This window comes from Rhopilema esculentum, chromosome 8 (genome assembly GCF_057945365.1).
Source record: "Rhopilema esculentum isolate cy_ngs chromosome 8, ASM5794536v1, whole genome shotgun sequence".
Lineage (NCBI taxonomy): Eukaryota > Metazoa > Cnidaria > Scyphozoa > Rhizostomeae > Rhizostomatidae > Rhopilema > Rhopilema esculentum.
In genome coordinates, this window is record NC_142822.1 from 3,180,037 (window position 1) to 3,204,947 (window position 24,911).

Below are 24,911 nucleotides of genomic sequence, written 5' to 3' on the forward strand. Positions count from 1 at the left end.
AGGAGAAATGGACACGAGGCACAATTTTACCTAAGATTGCTTGATCCTTCATTGATTTTATGACAGGAAGGTCTCTGAAATACCTAAAGCGTTTCTTCCACCGAGCGGATTTTACCTGAAATTTCCTATTGAGGTACTTTTGGGGATGGGTGTGACAACCCCCCAGTCTCGACGCCCCCTGAGCAGCACCTCCAATGAAAGGGCACCGATATAGAGCATTTTTCCAAGAGCAAGCAAGCATATAGAGCAAGCAATAGAGCATTTTTCCAAAATCGTTTGTTGTGGGTGCAAAATTCTCCCTTGCCCCCTCCCCGCCCCCATTTTCCAACCTGTGTCGGAGTCCACGAGATTTTCTCGGCAAATTGTGCCTTGTAAGAAACTTAATGCGCAAATATTGCCTATTGTTGAATATTTCTTCCTATCCATGTTGGAAGAAGTTAATCGATGGTTTTCTCTAAAACATTTGTTTGTCGGAAGCTATGCGGTGAACAATGCTATTGAAAAATAGTTGATGAAAAGGACAAGAAGTGCTTTTTGAAAAATTTATTACGCAAAATGTGCTCATGATCGAAATGTCTTCATTGGTAATAATAATGTCTTGAAACGCAAAGAGAATCCCTTAAGAAGAAAATTCATTAAAGAATTTTTTTATGACAACGTGATTTTGCTGTTGTTAGGGTAAATTTCCTTGAAACGGTCCAAAACATGATCCAAATCAAGCATCTCTGCACGTTTCGCATGAATTGGCATTCGCATGAGCAGCAACAGGGATTTCAACAGAGAGGAGCACGATGGTATTGTGGGTCATGCGAAGGAGCACCATGAAATTAAGTCACAGCTTTCACGGAAGCGACAGGATATAATGCCACTTTGATAGTAAAATTGCCGAAGAAAAGCCATTGAGAAAACCATAAACCAGCCAGTGCAGTTTTCTCCTCGATTATTTTTGTCATTCAAACATCATGTAAACCGGGTGATATCCATCAAGTGCCGACGGTATTGAGAAAGCAAAAATTGATTGGCTGCCGACGGGGGGGCTAACAAAAATCTAGGGGGGGCTAAAGCCCCCCCTTGCCCCCCCCATGTCGCCACTCCTGGGTACTGCTACTCATAAACAGGCACTTTCTTAGACGTTCTACTTCACATAGGTGTCCCCGTTTCCCTGCAACCTTGGAAATGCTTCAACTTTAGTAAATATTACATATTCCCCTATAAATGGGGTAATTGGCGTAAGGTCCCCTTTCACTACAGCACGGTATACTAATGTTAAAGTCAGTTTTTTACAAGCAGTGTTTCTATTATTTGAAAGGCGCAACATGGAATATGAAGAAAGAAAAGGAGGAAGAAGTAGGTGTTTAAGAGTGTACCTAAAGCAGACTTTACAAAAAAAAATTGACAGAAATACAAAATAAGACAGAAACATTGCGTAGCTTAGAACAGGTTGTTATTACTATTGCTGCAGACGGATGCGAAAACAAACTGAAATCGAACAAATTTCTCTTTTGGAAACAGCTAAAGCAATCGAAACGTTTTCGAAACTACAACTATGCAGAAAAAATCAACAAAAAAGAATGTTTTTACGTCCTATGACTCCAAATACAAATTTTATTATTATATCAGCAATTCAGTAACTTCATTTCAATATAAATCTTCCTGAACACAGATGTCAGATTTCCAATCATAGCAAATTCAGACTGTTTTGTTTAGCAATTTTCGCTGCTTCAATACAATAATTGCCTAACAATGCCAGAACTTTGATGCAACCTGTCTCACAAAGTCTTTCGACAAAAGGATGTCGCTCAACTGTTCACATTTACACGAAATTCTCTTGATCTTATTTTTTTCTGCTATGATACGTGAAAATAAAATCTATAATGGCCTTGAAAGCGCGCCCTACAGAACTGAATGAAAGAATCTTCTTTCCATTGTAAACATAGATATTCTGTTTAATTATTCATGCACCAATAGTATATGTTTGACTGTGCACAAAAGGTACTTGGTCGCTGTTAAACTCTGTTATGTCGTCTGTGAATCCATAACTTTTTCAGTAGTTGCAAACCGTACTTTCAGCAAAAGAAGGACCACAGCAGCGCATTATTCTGCTAAAAATGGCAATGGAATACCTCGACGGTGGCCCAAAGAACATGAATAGCATTTATGGCATGATACGAGCACAGAAATTGGCAAGGAAAATCAAAGCAAGAGCTGTCTTTCTCGTTGCTGAGAAAAAGAAGCTCGAAAATAAAGGAAGTATAGTCATTTCGCATGCTGACATCCCACAGATGGAGTACAGTTTGAGGCCATTTGCTACCCAGAGTAGTTTAGGAATACCGCGTTATCTGAACTCTTCAAGCAGATCGCCGTTCACGAATCCGTCATCTCGTCTAACGAGCGCCAGCCAACCGCCAGCGCCACGGATTAATCTCGATCTCTATCGAATGGAGCCTAGAAAGTATTTCAATGAGTGTGAAGTACGAAATATAATCAAAGATCTGTTTGAAAAGAATCTTGACGGGAAAACCTATCGCGCGGAGTTTTGCAAAACGGTGGCAAAAAGTTTAAGTGAATCGATAAAGGAGAAAGTGAAAGCATTGAACTACCATAGGTACAAAATCATTAGTTTTGTTCACATTGGTCAGATTTGCAACCAAGGGGTGAAGATTGCTAGTTTGTGTCTCATTGACAACAATTTTGACAATTATGCTGAGTACCGCCACCAGGGACATGACTTCTTTGCTGTTGGAATTGTTTATGGTCTTTATATGGAATAAACCAAATGTACAGTGATAATGGCAACGAAATTAACGATCAACTGCATTTAATAAAATTAAATGTCATAGCCAGAAATGATTCTATGAACTATACATAAATCCCTAATTTTAATCAAATCACTCGTTTGCATAAACATAATGCTTGTCAAACCGTTTTCAAAGTATTTGCTAAACGGTAAATTTGAATCATTTGAATATGCACATATACAGTTTTAAGATGCTTCAGTGGACAAATCGGTGTGTCAACGGGGATCTGAAAGCAAAATAAAGAAGTCTTTCTCCTACAAGATGATCAGGAGATTTCCTCTTATCCTGTACACAAGGGGAGGGGTCTGACTGTTGAACTTCGGAATAAAAATAAAGAAAGGCGACAATAACATTGAATTTGTTATGGATTTTTTAGCCTCTAAGGACGTAACCATGTATGTAAATAAAACCACATTCAACCCAACAAAAGGAAAGCAGTTATCAATAAAAAAGGCAAAATATTGCCTCTGGTCACTTTAATATCACATGAAATATTCATGTCTTTTTATACTTCGCAACTAAACTGAAAACACGACAGGTTCTTAATTACCCTATGATTGCCGCGTGTAATTAAAGATTGCAATATTGACTGATCTGGAGTTGAGGCGTTCTATTGGCCAGTTACATCATTTGCTGAGTTTTTTGTTTTCTTCTCATTTAAGTAAACAGCTGCCTAAATATGGCAGATCGCTAAATTAATATGCTGTGAACGCAAAGCAAGCCAATGCAGGGGCTCATGATCCAGAGGAAAATTGAAGGAGGGGCAGTTGGTGGTGGGGGCGCTGAAAAATGTTATACAATTTGTGACTTTTTGAGCCCTGATTCTTATTTTTCAAAAGGGGCGCACAATTTCCGAAAAGAGGGCGCCAGACTTGTTTCAACTCGTCGAAGGAGGGGCAACTTCCTCTAGTTGCCCCCTTTAAACCCGCCAATGAGCCAATGGAGGTTATGTACAATGTATAATGCAAACTTGCCAGCTCTGGCCTAAAATCAAATGCGTTCACTGAACAAACATGATTTCATTATGTCAGATGAAAACTTCACTTGCAAAATAACATTACAAAAACCATGATTTTGAGATACTGATAATTATAGGCGAAAACTGAGCCGTACTTTGCTTAAAACGCAATAATTGGCAAAAGGCTGTTAAAATCTATTGGAAATGCGACTGCTATGATGCATTTAGAAAACCACTTTAAAAGATAAAAATTTCGTCCAGTTGATAACCTATGTTCAAAGCATAGTTTATCATGTCTTTGTCAAATGATTTCGTTCCACATATCAGGATTTTTGTGCGGTCAGATGCCTTGGGTAGAATATTCAACAAAAAATCCTTATCTATCCTTGTATTGAGGATAACATCTCCATATCTGATGCAGCTTTGGTCGTCTTCTAAACTGGCCTATTGAGGAAGTGAAAATGCATGCGTTTAAAACTCAAACGAAGTCTTCAGGGTTATTTTCACGATAAAAAAGCAAGATGTTAAGATTGAAAATCCAAAGTTATACCTGGTCAGAATAGTTGAACAAAAAATGTATTACTTTCCGTGAGATTCGAGCGATTTTAGAGCTGTTAAAACTAGGATTTGCCTACATACAAGATTTGGCAATAAGTGTCAAACACTATTACAGCTCCTAAATAATAAAAAGAAAGCAACTGAACGGAAGCAACTGACAAGGCATCCCTCCCCTCCCCCCCTCTAATGTGAATTTCGTTCAAACAACACTGATTTGCTCGTTATGTACAAAGAATGAGAACATATGGTTTTTTGATGCTTTCCTTTGAATTTGAAGTAAGACGATTTGACATCGAGGGGAATGTTTCAACTGCCAAATGGTGAATTTTAATAAGTCTTAATTTTAATAATTTGTAACTAAAAATAAACGCTTGCCACATGTCCAAATTGATTACTTTTGATTTATTTGAGTCATTGATTTATCAGGTAAGAATTAGGTTTCAAAGAATATACCTGTGTTAGAAAGTATGTAACATTGAAATTCCAAAACGCTCTGAACTCATCAAGCTGATCTTTCATCAGGATATCACAAGCCTTTTTACAACTATACAAAAGTGTCAAACGTGTGTCATCATTGTCATTACCAAGAACCGCTCTGATTAACTGAAGCATAGGGGCAATACCAGTGCCAGCAGCTAGCATTATTACTTCGTCATACTGAAAATAAAGGATAGATAATATAGGCAACACAGCTAAAAATATGGTGGAAATATTTTGACACCTCAAAAAACAAGAATTTACTTGGCACAAAAAAGCAAAATTAAACATTGCAAACTTGCCTCTTCTATTTTATTCTATTCTACTCTCTTCTATAATATTTTTTAACATTCCATATTTTTCTATATTATTTTATGGAATGAGGCAGCATTCAGTTATCAGGGCCATATAAAGAGCATGGAGGGGGCTAGGTGGCTCATTCTCCCAATAATAGCAAAGATGTTCCCTGTGTCCTTCGTAGGGCTGTTGGGGGGGGGGGGCAGTGTCCCCTTACAAGCAGGCTAATAAAGTCCTGATTTCCTTTACAACAGAGTCTTGATTGAGAAGAAAATAAATGACAAGGCCCACAATATGATTGTTGTTCCTATGACACTGGTTATGAAGTTTGGGATTTTTGTCGTTAATAACCAAATTTAAGGAAAAAATGGATAACTGTTTTATTTTTATGCCACCCAAATGGCTGCAACATTGGACACCATTGAGTAGCATTCAAGATTGATTAAATCTACACAAACCTTGGCTAAATTCTTAATTTCATTTAATATTATTTGCATATTATTTGCATAAATATTGTTATTACATTGTTTAAAAATGGGTTAAAATGTCTCCACAAAACACTTTACCTCATTTGGTTTGTACTTGAGTTTGCCAAAAGGCCCTCTCCATTCAACCATGTCTCCAACAGACCACTGCGATATGCATTGAGACATTTTCCCATTTTGATACCTCTGTATTAATAATTGGTATGAAAAGTCCTTTTAACATTTTATAACAAAGATTATATAGATAGATAAACCTTACACTACATTATTTTGAGAACCAATAAACAGCTGGTAGGAAAAAAAGACAAAACAGAGAAGTCATCAGCAAAAACAATAAAAGCTATTAAACAAAGAGGAGTTTTTTTCATGTTGAAAATTTGGGAAAATTAATTGTTGACTGTGTAGATTACTGACAAAAAGGGTGATCTCCTTATTTTGTTTTTTTTTTGTTTTTTTGACTTGCTAAGGACCTTTTGCAATCATGTGCATATATGAACTATCAAATTGTTAAAAAGTCTTGTTAAGCCAATAACACCTGTTCAAAATTGGGATCAGAAATCAGTTCATGTTCATGATTTCACCAAGGAATCCAAAAATGGATGAAATTTTGGCAATAATTAAAATACATAGTAAAGAATGCATAAACGGAATATGCCCTTTTCTAAATTAATCTGGGACAGAATTCACAGAATGATACCTTAATGATTACATCAAAGTGTCCTTGGTTGCAAGTTATTGGTGTGTATGATCTGGTTACAATTTTGTCTTCCTTTTTTGACCTGAAATTAGAATTTACAGAGCTGAAAAAATTAAAAATTATCACATTAAACATTAAAATGAAATCAAAGTTATCCTTAAACTCAAATGGTGCATTTTGACCTTCAGGAATAGAACACCCTCCAACAACAAACTACTTTGCCAGCCATCTGTAAGAGAAGTGGCACCTCCTAACCTCTCACGACATAAATGCTCCTGTCCCAGACTTTCACAGAAAGGCGAACTTAAATGTTAGTATGAATAAAAGTTGGACCTGTACATTACCTGAGCAACAAATGCTGTCCTACCTCTAGTTTCAGTGATGTACCTTCTGGAAGTTTGAATCGATAACTTGATGTATCAGTGTTCAGCTCAGTAACTGACTGGAGTTCAAGAGAGGTATACTTGCTTAATGACAGGGAAGCATTATGCTCTGATTCAGATGAAGATTTGTTATTATTATTATGCTTGGTCAACAAACACTCTTTTCTCCATAACTCCATGTCTCTTTCATATATATCAAAAACACAAGGCGAGCATCCTGATCCACAGCAATCATTAGGAAATGGCTTCTCAGGTTCAGGAGGTAGTTCAGTACCCCTAACATCTAAAATTGACAAATTGACCATTTTTTCCATGCTCAAAGGTTTCTTTCTACCATACTTCAATTTTAAACAAAACTTTCTCTGACTTCCTTTTTAACTTGCCATTGTGAAACAAATTTCTGTACAGAGTTTACCAATATTCTATTTTTGGTGATATATAGGTACTTTCATGCCACTTCGATTCTCCTGTGGGATGTCCAGCATCAAACAAGTCCACCAAGATAGGCCCTCTTGTCTTTGTTGTTTGGGGAAAATATTCTCGCCTTCTGATCTCTCGCGTTTTCTCACAGCGGTTTTCTTCAAATTTAGAGGTATTTGTTCTCTTTTTTGCTTTTGCTGACAAATCTTATCTTCTGTACACAGTTTATTTTTGCTTCCCTCGTGTTCTCGATCTGTTGCAGCCATTGTTCATTTTCAGAAAGTTTGAAATGTTTAAAATAAGCACTGTTTGCTCCTTCGGAGCCTTGACGTGAACAACGTTTCGTCCCGCGGGCTCGGCAGATTCCGCGTATCACGATGATGTTGCATTAATTCACGACAAATCGCAATGGCGGACGGAGGCAGGCCAGCTACGGAAAATCCCAACGCCCAAGTAATAAACGAATTAGGTGGGTTTATCAAGTTTTCTATTGTCCTAATATTAAATTTAAACTCATTTTTGATAGCTTTTTAGCATGTTGATATTCTAATATTTGATTTTTTCCAAAACAAAGCTAAGCACCTCTATCTATGATTCTTGAATGTAAGTCCAGTCAAATATGATTTAACAAAAATTTGAAACATATTCAGACCTGTAAAGTTTCAGTTTTGAACATGAATGAGTTTATTTGAAATGGTGGGGAAATGTTTGGGCTGCTATGTGATCTCTAATCCAAGAAATCAGGAGGAGAATGGTCTTGCACCTAGGGTGTATGTACCTATGTGATCTCAAGGCCAAGGGTGGATCTGGGGTTAATTCTGATATTGTTATGGAGGCTTGGCTTATAGAACATGTTTTGTTCGCTGCACCCTCTAGTTCTTTCAGAAACTACTACTTTGAGTAAACACCCTTTATACTCTCTAACAGTCTCATTTTGCAGGTTGTTCTAGCCATTCTTCAATTATTGGATGCTTCCAAATCTTCTTGTGCTATGAAAGGGAGATCATTGTCCTTTGCAGCGGTGTAGATAGAGGGTGCTAGAGGGGGCAAAAAACCCTTGTAAAAATAAACTGCTATTTTGCTGGAAAACTTCAGATCTTGCCAGAAATTGAACATGTTTTTTATCAGAGTGTTGAACTTTGAGAGGAAAAACCTAAAAGCTGAATAAACATGAGAATATCTCAATTTATCAAAACATTTTTTTATTTCAGTTCTGATGTTGTTGTTATGCTCAATTTCATAAAAAAGAATAAAATCTTGTTACATCTATGTTTCTTGCCCTTCCTATGAATTTTACTGGGTCTGGGTCTCATTTTGCAATAGAGCTAGCTTGTTATTCAGGTCACGCAAGAAACGATTCTACTGAATTAGATCTCTGATAAATATGGCATTACTTAATATTTGGAGATTTGCTGTTATCTAGTCTTTATCTCTTCTTTAGCCAGGCCTTGTTAGGGAAGAGGGTTTTCTAAGATTCAGAAAAAAGCTAAAAAATTGAATAAATCTATAAACTTCTTTTAGAATGCATGATAATTCTAGTTTGATGCATTTGAATGCAAAAACAGGCTGGAATGTGTGTGTCTCATGCAAAATGCTTGAGACCTGGAAGGTCTGTTATAGGAAGATATAAAATTAGCTGTATTGTATGGACTGAATATTTTATTAATCATATTTTGTACTCTTTTTCCTGGTACACAGAACTTGTTGAAAAAGTGTTCTTGAAAATTGTGCTAGCAGACACTGATGAGAAGCTTGAAAAAGCATTTGCTACTTTCCTTGCTCCTGTTCTTTTAAAGCTTGGCAGCAACAAAGAAGTTGTGAAAAATAAGGTAAATTAAATGGATCATTATTTTTCAAAATTTCCTTGTAGTATCAATATTTCTAGATTTTGTTTTATTTCAGGTGTATTCATTTAACAAGTTTGTTTATATATATTTAGGAATTTGTTAGGTGTAATATTTAGGAATTTTATATTTATAGGTGAACTTGCAGATAGAGTTAGATTTAATTATGTCTAACCGACTGAACACATTCAAAGTTGGTATTTAAAATGTTTGTGATTTTTGGAATCAAAAACTTTGAGATTAACTCTATCCCACATTTCAGTGTAAATCTAATTTGTTAGGTGTAATATTTTTGGAAAGCCTTTTACTTTTTATTATTTAAAAGCTGTTCTTATGTAAAGCTATCTTGGTTTTGTTATCATTTCATGCAGGTCATTGAACTTCTTACTCATATAAACAAAAGGTTAAAAAGCAGTACCAAAATAAAACTACCTTTAGAGTCACTTCTCAAGCAATATGAGGTTTGTAATGTTATATTATGCAATGAAATTTCTATAATTTGATTTTATGAATAAAACATTTTTTATCTACAAAATTTTATTCAAGACTATTGAGACATTTAGTTGACACGAGAGAGTACCATTGATGCACATTCAGTTAAGAAAAATTCTCTTTAAAGAAGGTAAATTTTTTGAAAATTAAAAACCGAGGTACTTTGGGCTGATGTTTAAAATTGAAAGTCCAGCTAAGAACTGATGAAAAAGCTCTAAATATTTTAGGATTTTTGAAACCATCCCAGCAATTGAAACTCTCATAATACCTGTTGTTCTTTCATTATCAATAGCAAAGGGGGAAGGACACAAATATAACTTTATCTTACAAGGCATGATCATTTTTCCAGCTTACAATTATTTTTTTGTCTTAAATTTTAGGATAAGAGCACACACCAGTTTGTCACTGTAAGTAGCTGTGATAATTGTTGTGAAGATTGAAATTAATTTGCTGATTGTCAGCTATTGGTACATTTCTTCTTGTTGTCATTTCCTGAATATCTTATCTTTTTTCAATTTTTACAACAGTGCTTAATAATATTCTCACTTTCTGACTTCCCAACTTTCATTGTTTTCATTTTTTATCAGATGTTGGAAATTAGAAATGATATATTGTTGGCATGTGTTGTAATACTTTGTTTTATATTGTAGAATTTTACATTGATTTACATAAGAATGGGATTCAAGAGGTTGGAGTTGACAGACCGGTTGAGTTTCATTCCAAGGCTTTTTCAGCTTATGAAGCAAAGACCAAGACAACAACAGGAAATGTATGCATGCATCAAATGTTTTTTATGAAAACAGAAGATACATTCAAGCAAAGCAGAAACAGCATGCCATAGATTGTGTTGCATTTGCTGGCTGTGTCTACTTTGAATTTGACCAGAGCCCAGAACTCAGTGACATAGCATCTATGCAATGTTATGTCAAGATTTAATTAACCTGTCAATTCAATGAAGAATTTGAAGCAATCTCTACTACCTATATTTATCAAATATTTTATCTAAGCTGTAACTTGTAATACAGTCCTCTCCTAAGTCTGCAAGAGCTTCCCTAAAAAGAACCTTTTAAATTAACAAATAATCATGGTGTTCACTCTTCTATCTCTGGACCATCAAATATCCCATCATCTGTTCAAACTTCACTTATCATCTTTCAAATTAGTAACAGAGCCAATAAAGATAACTCTGTATTAAGGAATCTTCTTGTTGGTTTTCTTCAGGTGCTTTGCATTTCTATGTTTTGCCTTTAATCTTTCTTTTCTGCAAGGCTCCCTCTCTTTACCTTTTCTTTACCTTTCCTTACTTCTATGTTCCAATTTCCTTTTCAATTTTGTTATGAGTATCTTGACATTAAATTTTGCTGTAGAATTAGCATTTCGACAAATCTCTGCCAATTGCCAAATATGAGATACAATCTTTTTTAGTCATACCTCTTATTCAACATGGGTTCTTAAAAATTTTTCCAGGGCTTTTTGCAAATATTTATTCATTAAATGCTCTTGATAATAACAAACTTTGACAATCTCCCTAATGTCCTTTCTTTTCTAAAGGTTTCTTCAGATGATTGTCTCTTTACTGAATGAAATAAAATTGCCAGATGACATTGATGCAAAGAAGAGAACTATCACTTTCTTTGATGACAAACAACTATGCTCACTTTTCTTAGACTTTTCAATGGACTTTTTGTTTTTGCCATACAGGTAAATTTCAAGCTCTTGTTAAGATCAAAATCTTTGGTATGAAGTTATTAAATGTCGAGTACATAAGGGGGGATTTTTTATTTGGTCTTTTATTTTTTAGTTGTTCAATTACTTGTGATTTGCAATTTATGATATAGGTAGGTTTTGAGAACTTGATTGCTAAATGCTTATTGTACTTTTCAAGTATGTGAAAGGTTTTCTAAATAGATTTCATATTGTGAATCATATTAGTCATTAATATATTTAAAAAACGTAAAAGTTGAATCTTCTGGTCCTTTTTTCAGCAATGATGCAGTTGTATCTACACAAGATTCTCATAATTCTGCCAGTATTCCTGCTGGCCTTAGTAAAGTTGCCTTCCAGAGATTTAAATTTGATCCACCATTGACCTCAAATGAGATTGAACAGGTAAGTTTTGACTGACTATCTTGGTAATCATTTACCAAAGTTATCTTTGAAATCTTATCAAAAATTCTCTAAATACACATTTCCTTGACCCTTCCTAGTTGCAATATTATCACAATTCAATTACAGTGCCTTGTCATTTTTTTAAACATTTTTAATGAAACCTTGGTGTTTCTTGCACACAAGCCACATAAATAATGCACCAAAGAAATATTTTTATATTTGCTACAAACATAATTTTTTATTCATGTCTATGTCATGTAATGCTTAAAGGTCCCAGGTAAATATCAAATGCTTCAACAAAGCTGCAACATTTCATTTTATGTAACAGGTCATTATTTTATGTAAACAAATGTTTCTACATTTAATGTTGAATACAGAAATTTACAAAACATGTGTTGTCACAGCAGAAAAGTTGGTGTATGTAGAAATTCTGAGCTCAGCTCAGCTACTGTGGCCATAAATCTTTGTAGTCAATGTAAAGAACTCCATAAAGCATTCACAGAAATGAGCACTTATTCTATGTGTTCTTTGAAGATTTCACTCATTTAAAAATCATTAGAAGCAGACCAAATGCAGCACTTTCCCTTTGCCATCTCTCCTTTTGTTGACAAGAAAATTCAGTGCATAATCTTTTGCTGAACCAATTGCTGGTTTTATGAAAATGTAAGTTTTCATATCTTAGGCAAAACTTGGAATATTGAAGATCACTAGCTCTGAAGTTTTACCTGCTGTTGATGTAATTGTTCATTTTGTTGTTGCAACTGGAGACAGCAAACACAGGTGAGTTAAGACAATTTAATCTTTTCTCAGCTGACTCTTCATTAAGTTAATCTTTGGTTAAGTTGTTCTTCCTTATATTAAATTATACATACATTGAAAATCTACATGAATTTTTCAATGTCCTTACAAGAAAAAATTATTCAAAGTTGTCCCCTTTTTCTGCATAAATGGATATTCCTGAAGGTTATCAGCTTTTATTTTTGGATAAAATAAGTTGCTTATTTTTGAAAAAGAAAGCAGATTGGTGACACAGAATTTTGCATGCCTTTCCATTTCTTAACTAAACATTACCTGCCAAAATTAATCAATGGAAAATGGGATACTTTGAACATCAAGGCTTTACTAACACAAACTAATCATCAATTAAACACATTTTACTGTTTCCTTCATATCAATAAGTTGCCTTTCCTGTATATGCAATTTACATTGGCTTGATAAAATCATCTCTTGATTGTAGCTTTTTTACTATTTGCTAAATCAATTGGTGCATTAATCAGAGCATGAAATATTTTAAAGTATTTTTCTTATAACCCATAATTGACCAGTTTCGTGCCTGTGTTCATCAACTCTAATGACCCTTGTTATTTGTAAGAAACAATTTGTACAGGAAGTTTTCCAATTATCCCTCTGTGCAAAGGCTTTTTTTGCCAAAGGATCAAATGAATAAAGTTTCTTGGTAAATGGTATTTTTTTTGTTTTCAAAACGTGTTTCAGCTCAACCTCTTTGATTTGGATTTCGTGTAAATTCACTTGCCATGATAACTTGTAAATATAGCTAATTAATGCTATATTGATGCTAAATACTAAAAATAGCTTTTATTTTTAGTTGTCTTACGGCCTATTTTCCCAAGTCATTAAAAAGCAATATAATTTCAGGGGTTGTACAAGGGTTTAATGCTCTCAAATATTATCTGACTTATTGCAAGACGTTCTATTGGTATACTTTATAAAAGCATTATAAATTCTTTATTTTCATTAATCTTTTAGTGTGTCTGACAAAGGAGAGCACTGTATTAAGAGACTATCAAGGTATTTAATTATCTTTTGAGCAGCTATATTTTTGCATAAATTTCTGGTATTATGTTTGCACATGATTTGTTATTTGTGTCACGTTCTAGAACTGATCTCTCAAGTTTGATTTATCTTGCATATAGACATTACATATAAATCACGAAGTTTTTATTCCTTCCCTTTGAAAGAAGGCTTGAAAACAAACCGACTATTGTCCACCTAGTCAGAAAAGATGAAAGCGTCACTGTGATCGTGTTAAATTTATTGTTTTTTAAGCTCTGTAGATTGGGAAAAGAGCGAAATAGTTGACAAGTTATTGAAAACTTTCCAAGGAACTGTTGTTGCCCCAGGAAACGCAAAACAGGTAATCGCTATTTTATCTGAATAAAAACCAAAAACTTTTATAGAAATTGCAGATTTAGTAGTTTATTTTATTGTCATCAGAATTTCGCAATGGACCACCTTTATCTTAGAAAATTTATATTTCTCCTCCTATACACTAATCCTTGCATAAAATAACCTACAATATGAAAAACCAGCCGACAGGTTTTTTAAATCATACACCCTTCAATTGTTATTAAGGACCTTTTTCACTTTGATGTAAACATAAGTTCTAAATAGAAAAGTAATGAAACTTATTTTTGTTGTTCGTTGTTTTCTCAGCAATTTTTACATACACAGCATGTTGTTTGCAAAATAACAAAACACAATTTGACTCTTAAAATGAAGAGAAATAAAGCGTTCAATAGAAAAAACCTTATTATTCAAGCAGGCTATAATGTACTTGTTAACGTTATTTCACTGATGTTCATGTTTTTTGCCAGAATGCTTAAGAAATTGATATTATTTTTTTCCAGGCTTTAACTGCAGATCAGGCAAGGTCTCCTGCAAGTATGCGATTGAAAATGAAAATATTCCCATATATAATTCGCTCGAGATCAGCTGCCAACAGAAATCCTGCTGCAGCCATCAAGGTGAGAATAGTGCTGCGATTGAGCTGCGAATGAATACAACGAAACCTTAATTAACAAGCAACTCTAAACACTTGAAACAATAGACATAGCAAAAGTTTTGTACAAGCCCCAGAATCTGCACAACTCTTTGTATCAATTTGTGATTCTGGCTCTGAAGGTTGATACTGTTTGTCTTGTTGTATTGTCATAAGATATGCTATTTGTCTTGATATGACATCAAGCTTAAAACGGGGTATGGAGGGGGGGGGGAGGGGTGACATAAAATCGTTCCGTGCTACTTACTTGAGTGTAAACGATTTTATAGCCCTAAAAGTAATTTCTTTAGAGTTTCAGTTTTTCAATACGTGAAAAGTTAAGACTTCAAATAAATGCAAATGTTGATATGTTAAATCCATTTCTGTTACATTTAGCTATGAAAATTATAGATTCCTGAGCTTTTTCAATAATTTTAAAATAATCCAATCTAATCAATATCTGTTCATTTTTGTTCTGGAAAACGTCCTTAAACAAAATTCTAAGTCACTTGATAAAAGAAATTTCATGTTTTGTCTCTTTCTATTTTATTCATTTTGATTATGATTATTATTGCATGTGTAAAAATTTATTCGTAGATAATTTTTGAGAGCCTCTTTGGGGAAGAAACCAATGCTCGATTGAAGAAATATGCTGTTGAGTTTTGTCATCATTTGTGTCTTTTTGGGTCAGAGAAAACAATGTCCTTTGTTTCTCCATTGCTATACCAAGCTTTCATCAAGATCATCTCTGACAAAAAGCAGGTATGATGATTATGATTACTGACTCTTTTTTCTTTACTATCAGAACGTTCTGGGGATATATTTACGTTTCGCAAAGTAAGTACTGTAAGGAGGCTGTCTAAGCTCTTGAAATGTCACTTATGAATTAACTAATATGCTTAAAGCACTGTCCCTGCTATATCCTCAATGATTTTAGTACCGAGAAGCATCCTGTAGTAGCTTTTTGTTCTCAGTCTCTTGCTATAGATTAAAATAGCTCTTGCTTGAAGGAAAATAAGAATGTCCTTTCTGTTTGCTATTTTTGACTTAATTAATCATTTTCACCTCCAACCAGGAACTGAAACTGCGAAGTCTCGCCTATTCTGGCCTTGGGAAACTTTCAAAGTAAGTCATACAAATAATTTTTCAAGCAACACATATTGATCATAATGCGAATAATAACCTTATTGCAACTGGCCCCACTCTTATAAATACCATGCCTGGTCTTATGAAAGATAAAGTCAAACTGATATGTGATATTGAAAAAATAACCATTGTGGGTGTTGTGCGTAGTTTGGATAAGTATAAACTTGATCCTTTTAAAATCCAACAAGAAAATAATGCAACAAAAAAGAGAATGCAGCATGAAAAATTGCACACAAAGATGTACACAAAGTTTTGCGCTTTTGATTTTCATTATCTTGTCATTATGGTACCTGATGAAAAGCTGAGTTCGAAACTGCCCAGTAACTTTTCTTCTATGGCCCTTCAGCATTTGTTTTTGAAAAATGTAATTCATAAGAAGAAAATGTCGAAAAACTATCTTGTATTTGTTTAATTTGCCAAACAGGCTTAAGATTAGCTTAAAAGTATGCTTCATGTTTCTCCGTGCTATCTTTAAAAGGATTGTTGCATTGATGCCACAGTTATCACGAATGATTCAGACTTACAGAATGTGAATTATTCTGTTTTTAGACGCGCTACCGGCCTTTTTAAAAGAGATATTGCACTTGTGCAGAAGCTTTTCAATGTGCTTGAAGAGGTATGTTTGGTTTGCATATTCGCTTTTGGATAGTGTCATGATTATATAAATATGCATTATCTTCCTTCGAAACCAAGCAACTTTTCCTAGCCAATTGAATTGCATTGTTATCATTGTTACTCAATATTCATGCTTTGTTTACTCTGTTTTAGGGATGAGTATTCCAAAGCCTTAATTCACTGCACTAGATACTACAACAACAAAACTAGCCAAAGATAGCATGTAGCACATTTAGACCAAGTCAATTCAATTTGCAAGTCGTATCTTGACTTTCAAATGTTTCTCTACTTGCTTGATGTTTAGTAATGAATCCTGCATGTTTAGTACTGAACGCCCCTAAAATGCGTCCATTTCACTGAACTGAAAGACCGATGTACATTTTGTTTGTAGAGAGCTCGACAAACATTTTGTTCACTGTGGGTGTCAATTCCTTTGTTTTCTTTTGCAAAACAAAATGGTGTATTAAGTCAAATGGTGCAGCATTTTTGTCTAGACTCAATTTTGTTTACAGGAAGAAAGAGAGATTGTCTTATCGGTCCAAGAGGCATTGTCAATGATTGCCCCAGCTTATCATGGAATTACCGGAACTGATTCAAGTTTGATGGAGACATTAATACTCAGCAACTTGGAAAAGGTGAAATGTGTTTGATTTATGTTATCAAAACTAGTACATGTTTACAGGTAGTTTTGTCATTGAAGTATATTTTGACTTTTTAATATAGTTAAATCACGGACAACAGGTCTGTGAAGACTAACTGGATTCAGGAGTGTAAACATAAACATTTATTTTGGGGTGCTTAGCCCCACTGTCTTAGACGTGAAGACGTAGCAACATTATTGCCATTGGAGTAGTTAAGATTTTGACATTTTGAATTCAAGTTTTTTTATAAACATATAGAAATGAATGACTATATTAAAAATACAGAGGTAACGGACAAACCAACACAGTCATGGAAGAGAGGGTTAAGTGCCAACATGCTCAATTTTGAAGTCAGTACATCTGCACATTGCAGTTAACACACTAGGAGTATTTCTTCCTCGATCTGCAAACGTTTTAGTTTTGGGTCCTTCTAGGATATTGGGGAGGACCCAGGCATCCCTGTCCCCTTTTACGACTCCCCTGATTATGGCAACGTGGTATAAGACTAATCTTGAAAATCAAAGTTTCAAAGGTTCACCTAAATTTATATGATAACGAATAATCTAGCGTAAATAATGCGCATTCTATATATCTGAAACCCACAACCATTACAATATCAAGCCCGACATATCGTTTGTGAAATGTTATTAAAAGTTTAGTTGGGACTATTTCGATCCATATCTGGGTATGTATTTTCCATCTTGTTCTTTTGGATCCTTATTCTGACGTTTTATACTCAGCAGAGGAGTGTCAGAAGAAAAAGCTTTAGTATGTTACAAAGTGTTAGCCTTTTCCAAAGCCATTTTCAAATTTTGTACCGCCAAAAAATTCTTTTTTATTTAACTATACTGTTCGTGGTGGAAGTACAAACATTTCATTCAAAATATGAAGGATGGCATTTCTAACCATCGTTGTATTTTGATATTTGATGAGTCAAAGCAAACTTTGTTTATTGAAGCTTCCGATAACGCAGGCATACTGTCTGTTTACAAAGTTACAGGTCGCCAGCCAGCCACACCTTATTAACGTTGAATTTTTTAGTCAGCTACACTATTTCCGGATTGATGTCACCAGTTTACTTAGCGTTGATTGAAAATATCTAGGCTCAGTGTGCGTGAGACGATGATCACTGGAGTGAAGGGCAAATGCTTTTAGTACGCCAGTCTGTTTCAGACCAGATTTTGAGGCCACCACTTTAACCTGCAAAATTATAACGTCTTTTGCTTTTTGTTATTTCTTTCCATATTTCGCAATTTTTTAGTCGGGATGGAATCGTTTCCTCGTTTTATTTTTACCCTAGTTTTTAATGACATGATAAGTCATCATCATCGTCATCGTTAGAAAAAGCAAACTCTTGTGTACGGTAGCTTTTACCGGTGAGGTATTTTGTGAAAAACTTGTTAGAAAAAATGATTGTCTACAGAAAACACTGAAATATGATATATGCCAAAAGATATGGAAAATTATGTTGGAACACCTATATCGAAAGTCTATGATTTAGAAGATGTTCGAAATTGGATTGTTATTACCCAATGATAAACAGCTGGAATTTCAACTTTTCCAGGACACCATGTGTTTAACCAATTTCATTGCTAAAGGATCTTCTTTCTGGTGACAGTATCCCATACGTTGCCCTGAAGTATTTACCCTGAAGTTAAATAAGATATCCAATTTATTTTCAGGAGTCTTCCCAGGCCCGACTAGCTGCTCTTCAGTTTGCGAACGGTGTCTTTCCTGTGACCCATGTCCCATCAAGATACGCCTGTCTGCTTTCGTCAACAGATGTGTAAGTCTTTACCAGGACATTACTTTTCTGGAAAAGTACTCTACCGATCATTATCCTATTAAGAAATTGTCTTGAAGTAATAAGATATGTGTTTGGGCGATAGGAAGCGTCTTTAGACTGAAATAGAAAGATATTGGGTACTAGTTCCCAAAAGTTTCTGCATGTTTCATCAAAACCTGATTTGATAATGTTGGCATTTGATACTAAAAACAACAGACAAATACTAAAATTGCTTAATAGAGCTATCAATAAACTATTGGCCAATTAAGAAGCTCCTGGGTGGCATCACGCTTGTTGATTGGTCAATGTTTATTTATAGGTGGCTTAAGCCATTGTAGTATCTTTAAATAAACACGTGACACTTAATGACTGTGTCACTTTCATTGATATATTTTATTATCATTATGATCATAATCTCCTTTATTATCATCATTTTCATTATTTGTCGGAAAATAAAACAGATACAATCCTCAAATTCTCAAATGGAGCCATTCATTGCTTTGTTAGTTATTATGATGTATATACGTTTTATTGTTGATAATCCATATGTTAGTCATTATTGATAATCCATTTCAGGAAAGATGATGTCAGAGAGGAAGCCAAGCGTGGGCTGAAACCTAGTTACGGTGAAGATCAAGATTTAGAAAAGAGCATTGGAAAATATCCTTCGTTTGCAGAACTTTGTGATTTTCTGCATATTAAGGTATTCTGTTTCCGATGTTATCTTTATTTTGGAACTTGAAGGTAAATCTCGTACAAATAGGGGTCACCTATATTCTATCATGTTCATACTTCTGAGTTTATTTCTTATTTTTCATATAGAAGCCTGCATTGTCAGCTATCCATTTTCTCCTTTGCTTAATCGTGCCAATGCTGTAATTGTAGCAGTTAGATTATTCGGTGTGCTAGTTTTATTCAGTTTATACCAATAAAATGGTCTAAACTTTTGTTAACATGTTAATGGTTTTATCCTGATTGGGTAACACTGAATGATTTTGAGTTTAGTATAAACTCCTCTTTTAAATGAAAAAATAAACTGTTTTTTTCATTTTACAACCAGGATGATTTTTCCTCACACAAAATTCTGTTAATTTCTTAGATTGCAAGCAAACTGCGTGGCTCGAAAGAGAATGTCCTTGTTTTCCCAAGTCCCATCTTTGAGCAGGTAATGGCCTTACACTACAGCAGTGTCTAGTATTTTGAGACTCTGCCTGTTGCAACTATTCTCTAGAATCTCAGAATATGGTTTTTGTACAATCAAATTAAAAAAGTCGCTAGGTTGCTCTTTTTATAGATAAAGTCTCACAAAAAAGTGGACTGTAAAATATACTTTATTATTAAAATTTTCGCTATTTTGTTACACAATGATTCATTTTAAAACTCGCATTAGATATTCCCCGATTAAACACTTTACCCCTTGGTTATGATAACAATATATATTCTTTTTTGATTTTTCTCTAAAATTTTTTCACTTTTTGAAGGTCCTTCTGTATTTGCGTCAAAGTCTCCATGCAGCTTCTGACGTCACAAAGCAGCAACTTGCAATGGAAGATACATTAAAAAATGTTGCAGACTTTTTAAACTCTGTGCTAGAGACAAACGAAGGTGACAATTATGTTGATTTATGCCTTTTGTCTTTACACTATAGCTCATTTTGCATCATATTCCTGTTAATTATTTTGACTTTTCTTAAGTAAAGCTGAAACATCTGAAGCACATAATGACATCTGAAGCTGGAATTAACATGCCCTGGGTACCAGACTCACTCTATATGCAATACTGTAAGAGAGAGTCTGGTTCAGTGCGCCTCCCCCTCGTTTTGGTGTACCGATATTGACCAATCAGGAGCAAGTGTACAGATTTCTGTACGTTCAAAGGTCACAGCGAAAAAATAAACGTTATTGCTCTGGTGTAGAACGTTGAACAGAACACAACATAAATGTAAATTAATGATGGCGACCGTTTAATAAACGATTACATTTGAAGACGCTGTTAAAACTGCAGTGAAAGAATATTTCCCTCATTTTGTGGAAGTTTTGTGAAAGAAGGGAAACCTTCGTCATACTGGCTTTGAAAAGCCTCTGAAATTTCAGGCAGTGTCACTCATTGCAAAGAAACTAGGCCTTTTAGTGAAATGTAGTAAATAAAGTCTGGTTTCACAGGCCTAGTTTCCAGTCTGTTAAATTGACTTAAGTTCTTTCAAATAAGTTCACCGGAACGAGGTCCGGTCGCACTGAACCATACTCTCTTATTTTTTTATAATGTGAGTCTGGTACCCAGGGTAAAGTTAACATTGCTAGCTTTCAAAATTTGCTTACTAAATGACAATTCAATATTTAGCTATAAAAGGAGTCTGCAGTTGTAAATGGTAGATTTTAAATAAAACACAAATAATCTTTTCCGTCGTTTTGCAAAAGATTTCTTAGGGAAAGCAGGGGTACGTTTTATTTTATGCTCGTATGTGAAGCAGGAAAGGGGCAAAAATATAGCCATCGAATGGATCTATGATGAAAACCAAGTAACCTTGATTCCGGAAAAGATTCGGCTACACAAAATAGACATGCATTGTTGTCACATGTTGCAAAAATGTTAACGTATGTTTTTCTCTTTTCACCAGATGTCGAAGTGTCTTGTGTTGGCCGATATATTGGAATTTTAAAGCTTGGTTTGGTCTCAGCTGCGGGTTGGTGCTGTTTCATTTCTGTGTTTTTATGCTTTGTGTTTATTCTTTGTTTGGTTTTTGGTTTTTTTGTTATGCAAAATTTCATACGATATTTTCATGCTACGTCTGTTTGATTATGTTCCCTGTAAGTGCCAATATGTAATTATATCTTCTCAGGAGGACAGTGAATAGCAGAAGGAAATAAAACCTATTTTTTGCGCACAAATAAAACCTATTTTTGTCTAACACTTGGGATAGCATTATGTCTGATAAATGTCTGATGATAAAATTAGATTATGTCTGAAAGAACGCTTTGTATCCAAACAAATATAAATTTGAATAGCGGACAGGACAGATGGTGAACCCTGTAAAAAAATGAGCAAGTTTATGAAACAAATTCTAAAAAATCACTCAGAAAATAGCACCCTCAAATCAATCGTTTGTGTTTTTATGTGTTGATCTAGAAATTACTGCATTCTGTTTTAATCAAAGTTTTGGTCTTTTGTTATTTCATTTCTTTAAAAAATTTGCTAGTAAATAGGCTAATGAAAAATAATTAATGCAAGCAAAATTAAAGTAAGTAAAATTACACACTTTTTACATTCTGTTTTAAATAATTTCTTCCTTTCAATGAAATTTTGGCCTGTACATATTTTTGAGTAGCCATTTAGGTTACATGGCGGTTTGTTTTACGTCAGCTGCTTTTCCATGCTAGGCGCGTCTCTACAGACAGTTGCACTTGAAGGCCTTTTGGAGGTCGCAGCTGCTCTGCCCGAAAGAATACGTTCGTTTTTAGAAAGTGATATTACTTCTATCAAGGTAATTAAACGTCTCTCTCTTTTACATTTCTAAAATAGAATTTACCTATTAGAATTTTTTATATCAAATTTATCTAGCTCAGCTTGTACACTTTGGTGTGTAAAACTATTTTAAATTCCAACTCCGCGCTTTATGCTTAATGCTATCTTCAGGCAGCTTAGAACCGTCCTGTTCTATATGCCAAAGCGTGTACAGCTTTACCTTTATATAACAGAATGGCAAAACAGTATTTTTTTAGTTCGGCTTATATTTGAGCTGTAGATTATCTGTCTTATGCAGTAGCAGTCACTTCATATCAATTGCACTTTCTTAGATTTCAGGCTAGAAGATTTCAGGGCTGTATCATATGAAAATCATTGTTAAGATATTTGCAAATAAATACTAGTTTTTTCTCTCTAAGGAAAATAGGCGATTTGTGACTGTGTTAGTGTTTATGTATTTGCGAACGAAGTTTCTTACCACAGTGTACCATTCTGCTAAATCTGGACTTTTCAAAAGAGTTGGATCGTGTGTGTATGTAACGGACCATCTAAATTTCTTTCTGTCGTATCATTGAAGGATAAAACTGTCCCTTAGCTGGTTTGTGATGATCTTCAGGTAGCTACATTGGGTAGACGCCTCTACTGTTACAATTTCTTTGATAGGTGTTTATGAAGTCATCAAAGGAGAATTCAAGGTCTCATGCTGCAAGAATTTTGAGTATCATATTGGAGTCAGTTGCTGAATCAGAGTTCGTGAAATTAGTTAAGGAGATAATAGCAGATGTTAATCACAAGGTATCTAGATTTTCCTTTATTATCATTCTATTCATTATGTAAGACTTAAAGATCAGAGCTGTCTAGCTGTCTATAATTGTTGCTGTCAGATGTCTGATTAAGAGCCGAAATTATGTGCCAACTTATTGTATAGAAATGTTTGTTTTTGACTTTTTAAGGCTTATCATTAACTAAACAGTTTTTGTACATTCGATTATTCGTTCTTTCAATTTCTTTTTCTTACTAATTTCAGTAATCTTTTTTTTATCTTAAATCTTTTTGTCTTGCCATGACCTATTGGTGATGCCTCTGTAGCTAAACTATTGTGTAGCTTATTGAAATTGCATGAATTACACTTTCTATGGGAAAGTGAATCTTTAATTCATGTTTACTTAATTTTTAACGAGATTAGATAAAATTTTAATAATATTGATTTGATTAAGTTACAAGCTACACAAGTGAGGCTGTCCCCTTCATAGGAATGTCGTTTAACCTTCCATCTGTTTCCTTTTTGCTTCTACTTTTATTTATTTCCATTACTTTTTTAAGTAAACCTACTTGATTCACTTATAGTTTATTATTATAATGTCATCAAAATGATTTTTCCCTCAAGCGGATAACGTAGTAAAGAAACTAAGCATTTTATCTTTGGAATCTATTTTGAACTTGCCCATGTGTGGTATTCCCCAGCTAAAATTAAGACATTTCTGATGACAATGATGTCATTGATAGCTGTACCCCCTGTATCATCTTAGAATCCTGACATTCAACATGGGGCAATGCTTGGCCTTGCATACTGTATAGCAAGACGTATATGCGTTAACAGCTCGAGCAAGAAAAAATTGCTGTTAGAGGATATGGATTCTGATCACGACAAAGAAAATTGTTTTTCAGAAGTTCTTGAAGATTCTGTTAAAGCAATTGGTATGTCTCATGTGAATTGCCCTTACCCTTTAAGATTACTGAAATTTAACAGTTTTAGGCCTAAATCTATAATTGTTTTAAGGAACATAAATTTGTGTGAAGTATACAAGGTATGGATATAGAGCTTAGTTCAGTCAATCCTTTATCAACAAACATCTAACAATAACGGAAAATTTCAAATAGACAGCTAAATAGAAATTTCAAAAATGTTGATACGTATATTGTGATATTTTAACGTTAAGTCTTGCCAAATTTGAAACATTGAAGATATATTAAGATGTATAATTTATAGCAGAAATATTAGAAACCTGTATTTTTATGTACTGGATTTTCTGTAAAATTCTTAAACAGCTCAATTGCAGAGGTGGGCCTAAGGGTTGCAAGGGTCCAACCTGATTCAAGCTTAAGATTACATTTTCCTCTTTTGTAGTTGTTGATTTAGAAAATACGTTGAGAGTTTGGCCCACTCAAGTTCCCACTCCTAAAATATTTTATATATGCTTCCTTGCATAGCTGATGTACTTTTTGTCCATGTATTTCTTAAAAGATACAAATTTGATTAAATAATTCTATATCAATATTGCCTTTAAATTAGAAATGTAAGTTTGCAACAATGCCTGTTTCCACTGCCGCTTTGATTTCGCATTTCAGCTGCCAAGCTTTCAGCAGAAGATAATTCTCAACGCATTGCTGCATGTGATGCCATTGGTGCAATTGGACGATATATGCCATTGCCAATTCCAGACTGCAACAGTAATTATCCTTTCGTATCGTTGATGTCTTGTATTATTTTGATTTTTTAGCTAAGGGTTATTTCAGACTTAAGTCTCGCCATGTCAATAACCTTGTCAAAACTAGATGAGCTAGTTATGTTCATGAATAATTAAATCATCAGCCTCTTATTTTGCTTAAAAGTATTTAAAATATATACTTTATATTTTAAGAATGGCTTTGAAAAAAGCAAACATTTGAATAAACTAAAGCTTTTCGTCTGACACTCTTCAGAGTTTGAAACGTCAGAACATAGATCGAAAACTCTACGCTAGGAAATATATATACCCAGTTATGGATCGAAATAGGCAAATCAGAAACGCGAGCACTGTTGAGCTTGCCCAATCAGTGCGGCAGTACAATTATTTTCTATTTTTTGCTATATAATGTAAAACGGATAATTTTGTAGCTCGCCAAAAACGATTAGATATTTATATCCAAACGCGATGTGGCATAAATCAAATTCTTGTAGAAGTGGTGAATCCCAACCAAAAT

At 34.3% G+C, this 24,911-nt stretch overlaps 2 protein-coding genes across 3 annotated transcripts in view; one reads left to right on the forward strand and one right to left on the reverse strand.

Annotated features, from left to right (window-relative positions):
• Nucleotides 1-3,993: 3,993 nt before the first annotated feature.
• Nucleotides 3,994-6,967, reverse strand: LOC148959800 (NADH-cytochrome b5 reductase-like). Its single transcript, XM_089109688.1, has 5 exons — nt 6,615-6,967; nt 6,271-6,352; nt 5,655-5,759; nt 4,768-4,971; nt 3,994-4,200 (listed from the first exon to the last, which is right to left on the reverse strand). The coding sequence occupies exons 1-5, from the start codon at nt 6,965-6,967 to the stop codon at nt 3,994-3,996; spliced, it is 951 nt and encodes a 316-aa protein (XP_088965814.1).
• Nucleotides 6,968-7,342: 375 nt separating this feature from the next.
• Nucleotides 7,343-24,911, forward strand: part of LOC148959801 (proteasome adapter and scaffold protein ECM29-like) — a 40,583-nt gene continuing 23,014 nt past the window's right edge. For both annotated transcript variants that reach the window (XM_089109683.1, XM_089109682.1), the window contains exons 1-24: nt 7,343-7,542; nt 8,772-8,902; nt 9,289-9,378; nt 9,790-9,816; nt 10,060-10,178; nt 10,961-11,110; nt 11,395-11,518; nt 12,201-12,298; nt 13,286-13,327; nt 13,586-13,673; nt 14,167-14,283; nt 14,895-15,059; nt 15,373-15,422; nt 15,993-16,059; nt 16,571-16,693; nt 18,382-18,485; nt 19,062-19,188; nt 19,585-19,650; nt 19,967-20,090; nt 21,103-21,168; nt 21,863-21,966; nt 22,611-22,742; nt 23,477-23,645; nt 24,297-24,398. In XM_089109683.1, the coding sequence (XP_088965809.1) occupies nt 7,482-7,542; nt 8,772-8,902; nt 9,289-9,378; nt 9,790-9,816; nt 10,060-10,178; nt 10,961-11,110; nt 11,395-11,518; nt 12,201-12,298; nt 13,286-13,327; nt 13,586-13,673; nt 14,167-14,283; nt 14,895-15,059; nt 15,373-15,422; nt 15,993-16,059; nt 16,571-16,693; nt 18,382-18,485; nt 19,062-19,188; nt 19,585-19,650; nt 19,967-20,090; nt 21,103-21,168; nt 21,863-21,966; nt 22,611-22,742; nt 23,477-23,645; nt 24,297-24,398 (2,446 nt within the window). In that variant the 5' untranslated portion in view covers nt 7,343-7,481. The remainder of the gene's footprint in view (nt 7,543-8,771; nt 8,903-9,288; nt 9,379-9,789; nt 9,817-10,059; nt 10,179-10,960; nt 11,111-11,394; nt 11,519-12,200; nt 12,299-13,285; nt 13,328-13,585; nt 13,674-14,166; nt 14,284-14,894; nt 15,060-15,372; nt 15,423-15,992; nt 16,060-16,570; nt 16,694-18,381; nt 18,486-19,061; nt 19,189-19,584; nt 19,651-19,966; nt 20,091-21,102; nt 21,169-21,862; nt 21,967-22,610; nt 22,743-23,476; nt 23,646-24,296; nt 24,399-24,911) is intronic.